Below are 18607 nucleotides of genomic sequence, written 5' to 3' on the forward strand. Positions count from 1 at the left end.
TAAAGATTCAAAGGAAATGAAATATGCGTAAGAGGTAAATGAATCGAACGATTCCCCTTAAGAATTCTCTATTTACGTCCCAGTGAACTATGCCAATGAACGAATAAGCGAATTCAAATGAATTTTGTATATTCTGTAGATACGATAAACGTGAATGTGATATTTAACGTATTTAATAAGAATCTGACGTATAGATATACATATGGGACGACTTTCGGGCGCATAGCTGATATTTTTAAACGTATTTGAGTCATTTTATAAATTAGCGAAATTCCATTAATAGTAGAAATCATATAACAACTATCCTCTATCTTCTTTTTCTCGTTTGTTACAAGTGGAAAAAATAGAAACCATACGATTGCCAGATCGCGTAGAAACTCCTCTGCTTCTAAAGAACAGACAAAAATTAGTAAAATTCGTTAAAATAAAAAGAAACGTTCGACGTTACAACTAAAAATGTGTAGATTTGAGATTTCCAAAGTTTCGAAATTTGTAGATTCGAAAATCCACAGGTTTCCTGATCTGAATATTTTCGAGTTTGCAAATTTCAGAATTTGAAAATCCAGCAGTTTGAATCCAATCGGATTAAGAATTCTCTTAAGGATTCCATAATTTGGTATTACAAAAACTGTAGGCATCCTGATCGCCCGTTATATCCGCACTCGAAATGATCAAACTACTGAAAAAAATTCATGCGATCGCCCGAAACTCGTCCAACGAGTAAATAGGTGTTCCCCAATTAAACTCGAAGGAGGAAAAAAAGCGAAAAAAAAATAGGATCGTAGACGTACACGTATACATAATGTGTAATCGCAGGAAGCGTGCGACTAAAGGCAAAGTATTGGTTACCAACGAAGAACCGGAAGTCACGCTAAGACCTTCCTGATACCCGAATTAACGCGTATTCTGAATACTCTCGGTGTATCCGATATTCGTACGATGAGAATCGATTTTTAATTGTAAAGTCGTGGCTGGTCAACGAGTTTCGAAATGGAATAATAAGAAATGTAACGATGGAAAAAAGGGTCGAGTGTACTAGCGTACCAGTTACTCGAGCGTTCAACGTGTTATTGTACAGTATTTAGATAAATTGCTAAGCGCGAACGAGGTAGAGACAATCTGTATAAAGTATTGTATAAATTATACATACGTGTTATCTATCGCTTGTGTATTATATCTCCAATTTAATAAATGGAACACGTATTACAGTAATTATAAAAACCACCCTGTGTAAGTCTTTTATCCCTCACGTTTTGCAACATTCGAAATATTTGTATTTATTTCAAATTGAATTACCCGCATTGCGCACAGTTCTTTCCTCGATCGTGTTAACTTTTATTTATTTTTTATACTTCACTATTTATGGAAGAAATCTTCTGGGAACTCTTCGAGAAGAAATAGGTAAGTGCAAGATTGTAATGTTTGATTTTTAATGATCCGTATCTCGTTGAATTCTAAGTGGAAAGAGAAATGCTTGATTGTACGATGAAATACGATAACCAAGAAAGAATTATGCAATGTAAAAATATTTATTAAGGAAAAATCAGATCCAAGAAACGGATATACGGATATTTAAATTAAAGACTTGAGAATTGAAAGATCTGGAAGTTTGAACATTTCTTAGACTCGATAATTCTCGGCTTTGAGAATTCGAGAAGATGAGAACTTAAAGATTCGATCATTTGAAATTTTAAGCTGTATTTAGTAAAACAAGTTCAATTTAGAGAAACATTGTGCACCCATATCGATCGAGAATGTGAATCCTTAAACTAAAACGAATGAAAATTTCATCGTGAAATGACTAAAATTAATGTTCTGATGCTTTAATAGATAGTATACGCGTTTTTAATTAATCTTTCTCGAAAATCAATAGAGAGCGTATGGGTAGGTAAATTGAAGACGAAAATCACCAAGACCATCAGGAGCATTGATAGCGACATGCAAGGGGACGTAATGAACGATGTACGAGTGTGTTGCAGGAAACGCATCAATCATAAAGCAAGACACCTGAATGACGTAATTTTTAACACATTGACCGCCGATTAAGTCCAACTGACTTCTACTACCAACACTAATTGAAAAGGAAATTATTCCTTTAAGATCTTCGCATTTATAAAAATTCTAGTAGAAATTTATTCATTCAAATTCCATTAGGACATTAAAATATTACAAGATTTCTTTAAGGGACGCATTAACGGTTTTAAATATTTCACTTAAGTAGAAAAATTGAAGTATTTTTCCTTTTGCATATAGAATCTAATTATTATCGATACAATAACAAATATTTCCAAAATACTTCAAACAATCGCTTAAAGATATCTAAAAGGTATAAATGAAAGATAAAAATTACAACGAAATAATTCTCAAAACACTGTCTATACAAATATATAAAAAATAGTAATAATTCCCAAATATAACAATAATTCCTAGAACACTATCTAAACAACTATCTCTATAAAAATACTTCAAAAAGAAAGATGATAATAATCCACGATATAGGTAATAATAATAATTCCCAAGACACTACCAGCTACGTACATCTGCCAAAAACTAACAAAACTCTTTTTCGTTGTATATAGTTTCCCTTGTCCCTTAACAGCCAGCGAGCCAACAAACAACAGCTTTGGACGTACATACGCCGTTTGGTCCGACCGGAAGTTCCACGAAACTAGGAAAAAGCGCGGGTTGGAAGCGTTTTCGTAACCGGTATCGATTTCGAATACGAATAGCCGGGTGATTAATGTTACGGGAGTTCTCGTGAGTCATAAAGTTAGCGTTTCACAGCTAGGCGAAAGAGGAAGAAGAAAGAGGTGGTCCTTACAACCTCTTTCCCACCCACCTCGAGGAAACGAGAACCGACAAGAGTAGAGAAAGGCGATAGCAGACATTGGCAGTGTAAATTTATCGTGGTGTTAAGCCGTTAATATTTGCGCTCGCCGGCATTAAATCAATGAAAAATATTCTAATTGGAATATGAAAAAAGTTGGCACGCTGTGACAGAGGGTGCCGATGCCAATTGGAAATAAAGAGGGGGGCAGGGGGGCGAGGTGAAAAAAGGAGAAAAGTCGGTGTCCCTCACCCCACCCACTCACTTGACTCGCAGCATGCCGCAGCACCCCTCGTGTTACAGAATAGAATATAAATTGTCTTAACGAGAGGCGTGCAAAGAAAAATGGCGAAAAGTTTTTCCTTATCCGACTGTGAGAAGGAGAAGGGCTCGTTCGCAAACCTGTATTGACCTATAGATTCTACGACTGCTCCCCCGGCCACAAAGCAAGTTTACTAATTTCGCGAATCGCCCGTTCGTTTGCCAACGTACATTAACGTCACGTAATATCGCCGCGCCAAGAATGGGCGGAAATTGCAGATAGTGCGCTGTACATACTGTGTTGCTAATTGCGTTACATATATGGTTTATTGTATGTGGCGGAGTTTGAGATTTTCGAATGGTCGCACAGGGCGTAGATTCTCAAAGTGTGGCTCGAACGCACTGGTGAATTGATTTTAGGTGAAAATCTAGGCTAAGTAACTGTAACACAAAACAAGAACATACATTGTAAATACATGAACAAGCGAATGTGCAAATCCTCTTTATGGCCGGGAGGATGAAAAATAAAAAAGAAAACTGAATTAAATAAATTTAAAGATAATATATCGTTAACTTACAGCTGCGATGTTGTACTATACTAACTGCAATAACGTCTTTTAAATGACTAAAGTTTAGAAGATTTAACTTTATTTTGTATTCTACGTTCTCCACGATAGAGGCCGGTACGATGAGATTGAATTAAATGAAAAATTCCAAAATTAAGTGATCTAATCCTAAAGTATTATGATCCCCAATGATGAACAGAGTCAAGAGTTAGAAAATTACCAAATTTTGATGTTAAAGAATTCAAAAGTCGCAAAATTTAGATAAAGAGTCGGAAATCTCGGGTATTAGGGGATGACGATTCGGTAACACGTAGGATTTCGAAGAACGCGGCACGCGTGAAGTTAAAACCCATCTCTGCCCGTGACTCGACGATTTCCAATAGCGATCGAACGATCGCGATCCGAACCGCCAATAATTTCTCTTCTAGCCGACCGGCTGACACGAAATCCCAGGTTTTACTTCGAATACCGCATTGATTAACTTATCTAATCTAATTTAAATGCGAACGTAGGGTGAAGTGGGAGGCCACGGGAGGGCATAGGAGGCGGTGAGTGAGGAACACCGACAAGAGGAAACCAGAGGCGGGAACGAAGGGTGAAGAGGGTGGCTGTCTAGCTACCACTTTTCGTTCCGGGGACTGCAGGGGATGAACCCTTGTGGTGTAACCATGTGATACTACACACAAAGAGAGATAGACAGAGACAGATACAGAGACGAAGAGTGGGAACATTAAGCGCGATAGTGAGGCGCCTGGGCAAGGAACGAGACAAAGAGAAAAATGGGGATTCGAGAGAATGTAAGGGTGGAGTGTTCGAATCCGAGGCGAGAGTGAACGAGAAAAGGAAGACACGTGGAATGTGTGTGTACAGGTTACTTCAGAGTCAGGGGTCGATTAAGCAAAAGTTATTAGAGACGACAAAGTGGGGACGATAAAGAATAGATGTATTTTTTGCGTAGACAATAAGACTATATAAGGGAAATTGAGTTTTAAAGTATGTACAGCTCTGATCGTAAGAGTTAGAATATCTAGAGATATTATATTAGAGTACCTTCTAATCTTATACACAATGTGGTACATAGTTGTATCTGGATTACATACATAGTACTCAGATTATCAGTAAAATAAAATATATTTGGTCACAAATCTCTGAAATACTTTTGAAGAACAAGAGAGACTAAAATACAGAAAACATCATTTTCATTCATTTAGTGCAAAATATTATATAAAATATATACAATTAATGAATCACACATGTGCAACTTATAAGATAAAAAGGATCTATATATAAAGATATGAAATTTATATTATATATAATATTGTTTAATATTTAATACCCGAGTCTCTCTCAGGTTACACAACATAAAAAGGTTAAACAAAAAATTGTCCTCTTATCATCCCCTACTACTTTCTTCTCGATTAGTCCACAATTCTGAAATAGCCTGTACACTAAGAGGGTGAGAAAAGGGAGGAAGACATCAGAAAAGGAAAGGGTAGGGGGTGGTAGAGAGCGGTTGCACGAGATAATGAGAGAACCGAGGGTGAAACAAAATGAAGCGATCTAGTATGGGCGGGTCGTAGGAGCAGTAATACGAACAGGGTGTACCGTGTTGAGTAAGGCGAGTTAGGGCATACAAACCGCTGTGTAACGTATCAAATCGAGTGCTGAATCCCGGATTAAATCGGCGCTCGGGAACGAAACACGGTGGGGTGAAAAGTGGGAGTGGTGGAGGGATCGGCGAACGACATCCGTGGAACGCCGGCGAAGACGAGGAAATCCACGTAGGTACAATTTTGACTAACGCTAACGTTCGCGTGAATGGGAGACACGAACGGGCCCGAGGACCGTTCCCGTTTAATTTTATTCGCTGTAAACGCCGTCGCGGCGGCAGAGAAACGTTAAACACAAGAATATGATACCTTGCCGGTGTAGTGTGTTGCGTAAAGAACATGGCTTTTGGGCTTCTTCCTTGGTTCCGTCATTCTTTCTTATGAAACCTTGTATTAACTTCAGTCCAGCCGAATTTATTGTGTTTCAACGTTCATCTGTGAAATATATAGTTATTTATAAGTAATTTGTATAGTTAGATTGATTTGTAGTAATAGTATTTGAATATAATTATAGAAGAGAAATCAATAGTGAATTAATCATTTAGAGGTAGCATTTAGCATCTTTTTATAGAGTTAGGAAATTCTAGATATGAGTTACTCTACAAAGATTATTTGCACAAAACTATATGTAGCTACGAGGAGTATAACGAAAACAAGCACAAGAATCTAAAATTCGTGTACTATACATATTCGAAAAATAATGCCTAAAATATAGGTTATGTTGTAATATAATTATGATCGATGTGAGAGAAACACTCTAATTAAGCTTGTATTGCATGTATTATATGATTCTTGGTATTCTTACCGCAATAATTTGAAAGCGCAATATTTCATTGGTCGTAGAACAACACATGATTGACAGTGCAATAATAACGGCGATTACGACAATATTGAAGCACCGGCTGACTTTGTTACCGAACATAACTGGGGGATTTCCCCTCTGATACTCGGACACCCTAACCGCCCTTAACTTACTGCATTAGTTTCGCAAATTGAAGAATTCTGGCTTTATTTCCACTCCACTCTACTATTCTCTGCATTCAAGCAGAAACTTATAGTATGAATACTATTGAATACGATATTAGAACACGAATTTTCAATAATCTTTAATAGCCGTTGCAACTAACATCGATAAAGATAGATATTATATACTCGTAATAATTAGACTGCAATATTTATGCAGTTTCATATTTTTATGAACATGACTGATTCCAATGCAATTGTATAATAAATAAGCTCAAAATATTTGTTTGAGCTTTCGTAACCTTCAATGGTTGTCAAATGCGTTTTATAATTTTTGTATAACTGCCTATCTTTTCGATACGATGTTGAATGCCCTGTTTTTGAATGTCCTTGTATCCTTTGACATAATTGACAAGTGATAATTGATTTTTACCTATCTCACGTGATTCCCTTGAAAAGTGAAAAGAAACGAAGCCTTTGAAAATTGGGAACATTTTGATTGAAGTATACCATTGTCACGCAATGGCGCATCTTTCAAATAAATTTAACACAGATATAGTCTATCATTCACTCTCAAAACAAGAAAACCAAGTTATATGTGAGCAGTATTACCAAAACTTACAAAATGGAATAATCGTGTGATCGTTTCTCCAGAAGCATGATAAACATGTCTGGATTAAATTATGTCTAGATTCTGTTAAAATAACAGGGTACGTTAAGACGGCCCAGTAAAAAGAAAAAAACATCATCGGTTTACGTCCCCCCTCCCCCCTCTGTGAATATCGCTTACTATCCTCCCTTCTCTATTTATCATCCGACTACTCATCTGCTGACTTGTTATTAAATTAATCCTTCGTTTAGTCAAATTGATGCATTGATATCATAGAGCACTCATAACTCACGGCACCCTTTCCGCCACGATTAGTACACGCGCGCAACCGTTTTCACGCGCGACCCCTGATTCAAGCGAGAGAGAAGCAAGGGGGACAACTCTACTCTGCAATTCCCTATTTGCGCCGATGCAGACTCCACTATTTATTAACATCATTACTTATCATTTCAACCACTCGTGCATCACGATGACGTTACGCCGAGATAAATGCATTCTATTCGCGAACGCACGACGCAAGCTTTATTTAATGGTCACCGACTAGATGCTTCGAATCAATGAGTAACGATCGATTTCTTTCTGATCAGCGCCACGTAGCGAAAGAACATAGAAAGAACTATCGACTTTCAATAGTCGTATGAGAGTCGCGTCGATCATTTACTGTTAGATCGCTTTCTAAATACGTATGATAAGTAACCAAAAAAAATTGTACCGTTCTTTTATTTTACAACAAAAAGGAAGATGTAAAACATAAAGACTAAAGTTATAATACAACTAATAAGAATAAAGGAATTAGAACGAAAAATATCAAAGTGTATTTGTATACCATTTTCCTTGTATTTATGGTTCTCGCTTAGTTATAATGTAATATGTACGTAATATGTGTCTCATGTCTGTAAAATGTGAAATGAACATTACTGATGATTACTGAGATATGTTTACATTCAATTAGATAGAATCACAGTCGCGTTTTCATCGAAATTTCCATTCAAATCAATGCTGCATTTAGTTATGATATTTTAACCTCTCTGCGGTACTTGAACCTTTATGTTCCAATCTTATTTCTGTTTTAACTAGCAAAAAGATTTAATGTTAGAAGAAAAATTTTAGTACGAAACTGAAATGATTGTCGAAAATTTTTTTTAAATGATAAAATACGACTATATATTTCGAAAGTAACCCAAAATAAGTAACAAGACATTAAATATTTCATATAATTGTCATTCATTAAAAGTGCAAATATTAAAAAGGAATCTTGGTCCAAAAATGGTGTATCTACCGCTTTGCATATTATATGATTTTTGAATTCCTATGAATATTGAATATTCATGTACCGCATTACGGGTTAATAATAAACCTTCGATTCCACGAACGACAAAAACGCAAGAAAATAAAAATACGAAAATTAATTTTTGCGAGAAACAATAAAAACGTATGTAGCAGACCTATAATAATAGAAACGCAGCCGAAAGTTTATCATCGAACAGTTTGATTCGATCAATCATGAAACGACAGCGGGCAAATACCGAAATCGGTGGGTCCGGCGTAATTAGTATACGCGATAGAGACGTTGATGGCTGCGGAAGTTTTATTTTCCGTTTCCTCCTCGGACCCGTTTTCAATTTGAATACCGATTAATCTGACCGAATAATCTTACCGTATATTTCGCGCGGTATTCCTCCCGATATTCGTTTGAGGGCATTTTTTAAAACTAAAACGTTCCACTTTATCGTGGCGCGCAGCAATTAATAATAACACGCAATCGGGCGTATCTTTTATAACCTTTCGGAGTATAAATCGCGAAATTCTGGAATTATCAGGCAGCCGGAATGAAAGGCTATTTCCGTCGCACGGAATCACGGGCAATATTTTACGTGGGATTGGGGTTGAACGCGGACACATCGACGTTTGATATTTTTATGCAGTGGCGCCACCGCGGAGAGATTTACGAGGCAGATATGCGATCACAAAATGTCCGACACTAAATCAAACATGTTGCATCGGAAAACATCAGAAATTATTATTGGGACTTTTATGGGATCGACGGGAGCGAAAGGAACGTACAATGTAACTCGACGCGCCGTTTCATTGAGAGTATCTTCCCGGGGATCTATCGCGGAATAAATCGTGATATATTAGGCCCTTCTGTTCTCTCGGTTTTATATCGGACGCAAGAAACTTATAGCTACTTATTCGACTGGCTTTTATAAGTCACTGTTGTGAATACCAATAGTACAAATTGCTTCTTTACTGCCGAAATTAACACTTGTGCCAGCCTTTTCAGACCCAGACCAGGAATAATTTTTCTTTCTTCATCTTTTACGAGTCTAAGATTTCTGGCATTTCTTAAATATGTGTGTATTTCGTAAATTGAATATATGTATATGTATATACGAGTATTACGATAGAATAAAAGATGAAATTATGTTTTATCACATTTAAGAGTTTACGTGTATTTATCAGTGCCAATATAAATTTTATTGTTGCGTTTTTCCTGACAAAAAGAACTCCTCCATAAATCCGCAAATATATCTTGTCAATAGCCGTTAATCATTCTCAATAAAAAATAAAACAAGATAAATTTTTTGGCTACTAACAATACTATAAATTTGTACTTAGCACGTGTATAATGCAAATGATTTATTGAAGGGCTGTCTTTCTACGTGTTATTAAAATTTGCATGAAATGGAAAATTTGTTAATGTATGAAATTAAACCTTAATACGAGAGATTACTATTGAAAAACATTTATGTATCTCTGAAAGCAGCTGAAATAGAGTGCGCTATGTTACAGCGAGGATCAATTCTAACTTTGTCGGTACATCAGTTTTAGAATAGATTTCATAGGATAACATACTTAGAAAATATGTATGCACATGTATCATTAACATCACCACCTGCAAAAGATTCTATAGCATTCTATCCAATCTCTCTATTGAATTATATAATTATTAGATTGCGGAGTTTTAATGAATTTATGGGAAATTTAAGTGCAAATACGCATAAAATGTATATAACATAGAAAAATATAGAAACTTATCAAAGTACAGCATTCATCATAAAATTAGTGGATGAAACAAATCTTCACCTATGTATAGGTTCCATTCTCTTCATTTTGCATAAACATCCGCAATCTAATAATTATACACATAAGTATCATGATCTATGACTACATATTATTAAAATTATAAATAATTGAAAAGGATGAAGAAATTTATACAAATGTGTCAGCTCAATGAAATAAAATCTGCTATATTAGAGCTGTTCTCATACTACTAATGAAGGAACACAAGTTTTCCTACCTTCCATCCCCTCTACTCCGACGGCCCTTTCATTCTTTATCCTTAGAAGAAATAAAGGCAGAGTCGTAATAGTAGGATGATTAATATCCGGCTGACAGTTTGTGAAACGGGCAGCCAATAAACGGGATAAAAATACCGGTGAAAAATAGCATGCTCATTAGGGGTACAGTGACATCTGCGACTGCTGCGTCGAAAGTCTTCGAGGAGCATGGAAAAGGCTCTTGGACGAAGGGAACAAAGAAGACAGGTTTATTAAACTAATGGCGGATCATTTTAATATTCCAATGGGAGCACGTTGCATTCGCTGACTCGTGGAACTTAATAACTTCTTTCCCGACGATATTATTATCTCTTTTTCTAATCATCATTAAAGTTGATAATTTTCTGCAATTAAGAAAGGTCGTCAAATCAGAATACTTAAAAAATTAAAAAATTGTACACATTTCGTTTTTATAAATGTAGTTACAAATTAATTAATGATTTTAATTTTTGGGGCGTGAAATACAATTATAATAATAGTACTCATTTTAAGGAAATTTTAACAGTATGTGAAGTAGAATTTTTTTATTTTGCAAAACGTATAATTAAAAAAGTATTTCCTGCTATTTCTTCTAATTAAATGCTTCGATATTTTAATATACGTTTAAAACATTTTTTAAGTAATTTTTCAAGCAACATGCTTATTTATAAGCTTTTTACTTATTTAACTTTTATCCGTGATAATTTTTAATTTAAAAATAATAGACTTCGCAGGTGGCGCTCGTTAGTTACATCAAATATACACAATGTACGGAACTCTCATCGGCTAATAATTTATTATTATATATATTAGTGAAACAAATATATCGATTATATAATAAAAAATAATACATTCTTTATTGTACCGAGATTTTTCCTTTACGGTAAGAATGGGTGACGGTAAGTCGATTATGGTACTACTACATAGACATAACCTCCTAATCAATTAAATGAATTAAAATCACAATTTTTGTAATGTTTTATCAAAACTTCTAATTTCAATTTTCTAATTTCAATTTATTTGTCTTACAGAAGAAGTAATACGCCGGAGATTACTAATAGATGGAGATGGAATTGGAGATGATCGTCGAATAAACATGCTTTTAAAATCATTTATAAAATGGGCAAATAGTCCAGAAGTAGATAATACTTTGCATGAAAGAATGTTATCCCAGCTAGCTCAATGTGAATTTGCACAACGAAAATCCAGACTAGTTTCAAATATGAGTCAGGAAGAATTAAAAAGCTATGAACAGTTATCAAAAGAAATTGAAATACAAATAGAGGAGGCTAAAAGGGACATAGAGAAAACAAAAGCGGAATTACAAGATGCAAAACGTGTTAGGAAAAATAGAATAGAATATGACGTACTAGCAAAAGTTATAAATGAGCAGCCAGATAGAGTAGAAACCAATTTAAAACTTGCTACATTATGTGAAGAGTTGAGTAAGTTAAAGGTAAGAACCATTGCACCATAATAATTAAGAAAGAGTTTATTTTATTACTATAAACTTAAAATGATTTTCCCGATGTTTAGGAAAAGTCTAAACAATTAGAACACAAATTGGAAATGAGACGTAAACAATTTCATGTCCTAATATCTTCCATACATTCTTTACAAGGAATGTTAGATGAATGCGATGAGGAAATAATGGATGTAAGTTTAGAAAATTATGAAGATACAGATAGTTCTACAGCTATAAAGACTGAAACATCTTGAAATGAAATTATTTTGTAAATATTTACAATTTTATAAATGCTTTAATATAATAACACTGCCTTTGTATCTTATATAAAAATTCTCCTTTTCTTTTCAAATATATTGTATAGGTTTGCAAATGTAAAGAAATAAAAACACATTTAATGTTCTCAAACTTTACAAAGTGAAATGTATATATATAAAGATATATTATCCAATTTTTAGTTTTAACTTGCTAGTTTTTGGAACATGTCTAATAGTTAAAGACAACCTAGTTCCCCGTTTTAATATTTCTCCTTCCGAAAATTTGTCTCCACATATACTCAAGTTTTTTATCACAGACTTTGAAACAACATCTGTGTCTCTTTCTGCAATTGAATGCAAGTAATTGTGATATAAGTCTCCTTGGAGAATGAATAGACTCCTACGTTCTAACAGAAAACTGAACTCTAAATTAGGTTGATGTTGCTGAAACAAAATTTTGCATGTAATTTATACACATACATACAACTATATTTATAATTATCATCACAACCTCTGTACTGTCAAGCCTTTTATAGAAATCTAGAAGTGTATGAGAGCCACAACTTATAGTTGTTACAATAGGGTGAAAGAGTGGACCATCTGAATGTGCCTAATAAATACAAATTATAATATGCTTTATATCTCGTTATGTATGGATATATATCTTGTTTAATTTGTAACTATACCATTATTCCTTGACCAGATAGATATTCATTAAGTAAAACATGATTAGGTAGTTTATTTTTTTCAAATATATCACATGATGATACTTTATTAACGTATTTTTGGAGCCACTGAAAACTTATTGTTAATATAATAAAATATATGTGTATCAGTTTATTTTAATATTATATAATAAATTCTTTCCATCGTGAGGACATTAGTTATTACAACAAATTATTATAAATACTTACACTTGGTATTTCTTCAGCTATCATGCCTCTTGGATGAGGAATACCACCCCAATTTTGTAATCTACGATGAGTTAATTGTGTCCACTTTGGTAATGGAGCATTATTCACATATTTTGTTATTTCATCTTCTTCCTCTTGTGTAATAAAATTTGGAATATAAATAGCTAAGTCTGGTACCTATAAAAATGTCAGAAGACAAGATTATTTCAAGTAAAATAAAACATAACCTTTAGTAAATAAACTTCATATTAAAACAAACCTCTGGAATCACATTTTCACGAAAAATATGTTTGTGTTCTTCCATTTTTTGATGATTGAAGTAAGGTACTTAAAAAAATGTTCGGAAAATATTCAGATACTGACTTATTACTTATAAAAAGGCAAATATTTTTGAATGCTAGTTTTGTACATGTTCAAACGCAACGTATACATCTGTAAATAAAGTCATATATAGATTTATTAAAAAAATTAAATTTCTCTTTTATAATGAAATTCATATATTTTTTAAATTTCTTTTAAGTTATAACTTTTTATGCATTATCGATATTATACATCATTAATCGAAAAGCTTTTGTTCTTAAATTTTTAAAACTTCATACGTATGAAAGAACCAACCCTTTTTCTTATAAATCCATAAGCTTTTAATAATTAAGTTGTTTCTTTTCTAATCAATATTATATTCAATTCCATAATAAATTAAGAGTTAATTATTTTTCCTTCATAGAAATAAAATATTTCGTGTCTTCATGATATTAAAAGATATTATCTTACTTAACATGTAGATGCAAACGCTAGAAATTGCTTAGAAATGCATTTGCGTAAAATCAATCTTATGGAAGGGAATATCCTTCACACAACTGTATGTAAAACACAACTCCTTAAATATATAGCGACGTAAAACGATCTTTCCACCCCCATTATGTTAAACTTATCAATTTAAATAAATAAAGAAGAAAGATGGATAAGAATCGGGCAATAAATAAAATGGATAACAAGGAATTAAAACTTGTTCATCAGGTATATATATCCTTCAAGTTCTATTGCGTCTTCAAAATTGTATCAACTATTATTAATATTAGTAAAATATTTATTATTTAATGAATGTAAACATACAAATTTTATAGTTCCTTATAGACCATGATTTTGAAAATACTGCCGATGCATTGATGGTAGAAGCAACAATAAAAGGTTTTAAACATCTTAAGAATGATTTGCAGACCGAAGACGATATGTACGAAAATTGTTACGAACAATTAATGTTCAGCTATAAAACAGGAGATTGGAAAACGTTCTTCAACGTATAATAAAAAATATTGATCAAATATATTATATTATATTACATGTAATAAGAAATATAATTTGTTGAAACTTTTTATTTCTAGTTATGGAATTTGATAGTACCTGAAGATGCTAAACAGACAAAAGCTTGTAAAATTTTAATGTTACATATATATGTGTATTTTGCAATGTTACCTAAACACATGTTAATGTTACATTGGTATAAAAAAAAAGGTATTTATAACACTCAATATATGTAAAGAGTAAATATAGATTTTATATTCTTAAAAAATTAAAAATCTTATTTTTTAAATCATTCAGATAAAATACAAGCAGCTGTAAGTGATCTTGTGACATCATCTAATCAACAAGATTCTGAATGTGAAGAAGTAATTTTAATCTGTTTTAACCCTCTAATTTTTGTTTGTAAATTCATGTCATATTTATTCTGCTCTCATTTACTACATTTATCTTTTTTGTAAGAACATCAAATATGAGATTGTTTTTGTTTTTGTTTTAATTGCAATATAAATTTTGCACAAAATTTTTAAATGAATAACATAAATAGCTGTACACACAAAGATTCAGTGTGTTTGTAGCGACTGATTTAACATTAATAATACACAGAATTTTATGACTGAAATAGAGAAGAACATGAATGATAGTATGGAACGGTTACGTACATTTCTAAATACAACAGGTAAAGAATTAGAAAATGATGCAGAATTAAGACCTTATTTTGCGTTTCCCTTTATGGAAGATCCATATGCAGAACCATTTCTTTCTAACATATTTGAAAAAAGTTGGACAGATAAATTGACAAACCACTTACAGCTCTTTCTCAAAAATTACAAACAACAAGTAAGTAAGGTACAAGTTGCTACAAAGATATAATATAAATAAAATATGTCATGAAAATATATGCAATTTTAAGAGTTTTAGCAATACAAAATATAATGATGAAAATTCAGACAAATTTTCTTCAAGTTATACATCCTTATCAGAAGACTCCAAAAAAGATGTGATTGCAAAGAAGGCAATTAAAAACAATAATGTACCAATCATACCAAATGATAGAAACATTCCAATGTTTTTGGAAGATGATGAATCTGAAGAGCAACCTATTTTTTATGATAGTATAAAGTATAGTCAAAAATCAAAGTGAGAAATGTTTAATGTTCTTCTGATATAATGATAATCTAAAAATCATCTTCTTTTATCATTTTTTCTTTTTGTAGAAGTATACAGACTGTATCAATGAATTCTTCAGAAGAAGAGATATATTCATCACACTTTACTAAAAGGAATAAAAAATTGATGCAGTGTACACAAGAGTTAGCAGTAGCAAAATCTCATTTATGCAGTGTTCATTCCAATTATGAAAAGCTAAAAATCAGATTTCATAAACTGCATGCTGATTATCATAAACTGATGAGCATTGCAAGAGTATTAACAAGTGCCTTAGAGGATTCTGTAAAAGGACAAGTCATTGATTTCCAGGCTATGTTAGAAACTTGTATAAGAATCTTTCCAGATTTGTTTAATCAAAATATAAAAGATAGTATACATGTAAGCACTGAGAATTTGATGTGTATATTAACTTTTGTATATTATTATATTATATTTTATTTGTTTATAGTGTTCATCAGAATTGTTATTATCAAAATCTCGTTCTGATATGAAAACCATTGAGTATTCAAACTCAAACAATGTATTTATTCCTCCAAAACTATTGAATTTCAAAAAAATCAAATTACATTTAATTAATGGAAGCATTAAAACAAAACTATTTCTTTTGCAAGCATTGCGAAGGGTAAGACAAATTTTAATATCTATTTAACATAAATAGATAAACATTTTTTTTTAGAAAATAACATTTAGTCAACCTGGAGAAAGAGATGAGACGGTGCATGAATATATAAGTAAAGACTTGTTGGGACTTCACAGTCAAATTGCTAGTTATAGAGGCAAATCTATCTTGCCATATCTATTAACTCCACAAAACATTATCATACCACATCCTTTACAACAATCAGTCACGAGATTATTGAATGCATTGGCATCATTTAGATGTGGAAGAGACTATTTATCATTTGATTCTACTGTTGTTGATACGGTATTGTGACACTAACAAAACTGTAAATATCAAAACTTTAGAAAAGATTATAGAATTAATAAGATAAGCATTTTAGGTATTCAAGTGCATGAATAGTATTTCTGATAATAATATAGATACATTGACTTGCAATATGATGATTGCAATGTTACAAAAATTATCTTTACGTAAACAACAAAGGATTTATATGATAGAAAATGGATTAATGGAATGGTTGATCCATCATCTACATGATCAGTATCGTGTTATGGATTCTTATCGCTTGGAATATGCTACGGCTCTTTTAATGAATTTATCGTTGCATCAAACAGCTCAAAGAAGAGTGTCAACAATGGCGCCTTTACTTATGTCAACATTAATTGATTTACTCTTAATGGATCATGAATCGGTATAATATATGTGTCGTGTTTCATATTTTCTAAAATTACGAATTATGATACGCATTATGTATATACATATATACACGTATTTATGATGTATATTTAAACCAGGCATTACCATATATCAATGGAGCCTTAAATAATTTCTTGACGAATCACGTATTCAACGAGGAAGCAAAACGAATTAAATTCTCATCTATAATAGAACAATACAGTAAATATAAAACTGGCGAGATAAGGTAAAATATTTTTTTATGAGTTACAAGTTAGATTATATCAAATAAAATATTTAAATAAGATGGGAAAAACAGGAAACACTTGGATCATATTCTAAAGATACATAGAGGTGAAATTACTATCAAAACGGAAGACGAGGAAATGGCAGATAATGATAATGTGGGTAATGACTTATAAAACGTCTTATACTTTGCTGAAAAAAAGAAAAACTTTCAGGAGGAATTTGATGTATTGGAAAGTCAATTGGACGAAAATGATCCGGTAAAGAATAATTACGGAGAATTGTGTGGAGAATCGTTATTAGAGTCATGTTATACAATTTTACCAAAGGCAATTCAAGAGAAGGAAACAATATCCGACGAATTATCATTTCCGCAATTGAAAACAGAAGCAATAGATTCTGCTATGCAGAATAATCAAATTAAAAATTTATCTTCTGAACACGAATCAATACAACATGAAGAAATTTTACCAAGGTATTGTTAAAGCATGTCGACCTTAATTTCATTAATATGTAAAACTAATAAAATTAAATAAAAAGATAATTTTACTGATAAAGTAAAAATATATACTTCTATGAAAATTATAAACTTCTTTTATACATTTCAAGAAAATTGGTAAATAGCAAGCCTAACGTGAAAACTAAAACTAATATTGTAATACTACAAAATTCTATTAAAAAGACAATCTCATATCCAAAACCACAGCCACGTGTAGTCGAATTAAAATCTTCTTCGACAAAGGTATTTAACGAGAAATTAACTATCAAATTAAAATTTAAAATTTATATTTATAACGTGTTTAAGGATCGGCAAATTTTTAAAGTGCAAGTGGCGAACGAAAGATGGAACTCGAAGAATGATAAGACTTTCGTAAAAGAAATTCATAATGAAAGTGCTATGTATCTTTATGAAAATCATACTTCGAAGTTTGTTAATTTTTTTAGAATAAAGATATAATATAACGAGATGTTTAATTGAACTTTTTTACAGGGAAAGCAGCAAAACGACACTAGCATCCTCGATGCTCCTAGGAATCGGAAGTGAAGCTGAATCAACAGGTAAGAATTTTATTTAAAATAATCTTTCGATCGATTTCACTTTATTGAAAAAAATTAGGAAAAGAATATTTAATGCGTAACAACCATTTATAAATTTCTAAACGTCCACTGATTTTACCATGTTTGACAAGGTTTACTGTAAGCACTATCTAGTGAAAGCTTTATAACTTTCTCTTAAACATGTACTTGATCATGATTTCGAAAAAATTGGAACGACCATATGAAAGCAATAAAATCTAAGATGAATCATATCAAGACGAATCATATCGAACGTATTCTATAAAATAATGTGAATCTAAAACTAATAATTTTATTATCGCTTTTATATTTTTTCAGTAATGGAGAAACTCAGCAGCATAGCGTCATTGTGAGTCGAAATTCTAATGTGATACAAACGCACTGTATAATTTCAAACTTAATTGTGCACCATTGTAAATTTTTATATTAAAATTTTAACTTTTTTATACGCCACGAATTATTGAATAAATTTCATATTTTATTTACCGTTATCAAGCTTTTTCTTTAGAAAATATCGATTATCATACGAAATTGGAACTTTCTTTATAGGAATACTGAAGATAGCAATAGGATTGCCAACGATAAGGTTTCATGGACGCAAGAGACAAAATCCGATACAGAGGAAGCATTTTTAGCTAAGCCAAAGATTCCACGAACTCCGCCATAATTAAAACCAGATCTCAAGAATATAATAAAAAGGGATGAATATTATACTCCCATTATTT

At 32.2% G+C, this 18607-nt stretch overlaps 3 protein-coding genes across 9 annotated transcripts; 2 read left to right on the forward strand and 1 right to left on the reverse strand.

Annotated features, from left to right (window-relative positions):
• The first annotated feature begins 10862 nt into the window (after positions 1-10862).
• On the forward strand, positions 10863-11926 carry LOC117232726 (THO complex subunit 7 homolog). 2 transcript variants are annotated; one of them, XM_033492315.1, is made up of 3 exons: positions 10863-11056; positions 11189-11613; positions 11694-11926. In XM_033492315.1, the coding sequence occupies exons 1-3, from the start codon at positions 11047-11049 to the stop codon at positions 11874-11876; spliced, it is 618 nt and encodes a 205-aa protein (XP_033348206.1). In that variant the 5' UTR covers positions 10863-11046; the 3' UTR covers positions 11877-11926. The 2 variants fall into 2 exon arrangements, with proteins under 2 accessions (XP_033348206.1, XP_033348207.1); XM_033492316.1 differs by having other exon boundaries at positions 10874-11040.
• A 71-nt stretch (positions 11927-11997) lies between these two features.
• On the reverse strand, positions 11998-13225 carry LOC117232725 (alpha-ketoglutarate-dependent dioxygenase alkB homolog 6). Its single transcript, XM_033492314.1, has 5 exons — positions 13053-13225; positions 12794-12970; positions 12566-12673; positions 12391-12489; positions 11998-12323 (listed from the first exon to the last, which is right to left on the reverse strand). Exons 1-5 carry the CDS (start codon positions 13095-13097, stop codon positions 12066-12068), a joined length of 687 nt encoding a protein of 228 aa, XP_033348205.1. The 5' UTR covers positions 13098-13225; the 3' UTR covers positions 11998-12065.
• A 239-nt stretch (positions 13226-13464) lies between these two features.
• Positions 13465-18567, forward strand: LOC117232723 (lisH domain-containing protein ARMC9-like). 6 transcript variants are annotated; one of them, XM_033492306.1, is made up of 17 exons: positions 13466-13810; positions 13918-14091; positions 14176-14305; positions 14393-14460; positions 14699-14932; positions 15006-15232; positions 15310-15640; positions 15711-15884; positions 15939-16187; positions 16264-16575; positions 16679-16806; positions 16879-16963; positions 17021-17280; positions 17415-17732; positions 17797-17864; positions 18201-18231; positions 18432-18567. In XM_033492306.1, exons 1-17 carry the CDS (start codon positions 13751-13753, stop codon positions 18547-18549), a joined length of 2967 nt encoding a protein of 988 aa, XP_033348197.1. In that variant the 5' UTR covers positions 13466-13750; the 3' UTR covers positions 18550-18567. The 6 variants fall into 6 exon arrangements, 5 of the variants coding, with proteins under 5 accessions (XP_033348199.1, XP_033348197.1, XP_033348198.1 ...); XM_033492307.1 differs by having other exon boundaries at positions 13928-14091; XR_004493177.1 differs by having other exon boundaries at positions 13467-13810; positions 17415-17547; positions 17611-17864; positions 18432-18449.
• The last annotated feature ends 40 nt before the right edge of the window (positions 18568-18607 follow it).

This window comes from Bombus vosnesenskii, unplaced genomic scaffold (assembly GCF_011952255.1).
Source record: "Bombus vosnesenskii isolate JDL3184/JDL3185 unplaced genomic scaffold, Bvos_JDL3184-5_v1.1 scf7180000013293, whole genome shotgun sequence".
Lineage (NCBI taxonomy): Eukaryota > Metazoa > Arthropoda > Insecta > Hymenoptera > Apidae > Bombus > Bombus vosnesenskii.

Coding starts and splice junctions, on each gene's coding strand:
- LOC117232726 (XM_033492315.1), top strand. Junction 11,614..11,693: donor AAGAGTTGAGTAAGTTAAAG/GTAAGAACCATT, acceptor CCCGATGTTTAG/GAAAAGTCTAAACAATTAGA.
- LOC117232725 (XM_033492314.1), bottom strand. CDS start 13,097: ATGGAAGAACACAAACATATTTTTCGTGAAAATGTGATTCCAGAG. Junction 12,490..12,565: donor TATCTGGTCAAGGAATAATG/GTATAGTTACAA, acceptor TGTATTTATTAG/GCACATTCAGATGGTCCACT. Junction 12,324..12,390: donor AAAGGCTTGACAGTACAGAG/GTTGTGATGATA, acceptor ATTTTGTTTCAG/CAACATCAACCTAATTTAGA.
- LOC117232723 (XM_033492306.1), top strand. CDS start 13,751: ATGGATAAGAATCGGGCAATAAATAAAATGGATAACAAGGAATTAAAA. Junction 14,933..15,005: donor TCAAAAATTACAAACAACAA/GTAAGTAAGGTA, acceptor TGCAATTTTAAG/AGTTTTAGCAATACAAAATA. Junction 17,865..18,200: donor AAGTGAAGCTGAATCAACAG/GTAAGAATTTTA, acceptor ATATTTTTTCAG/TAATGGAGAAACTCAGCAGC.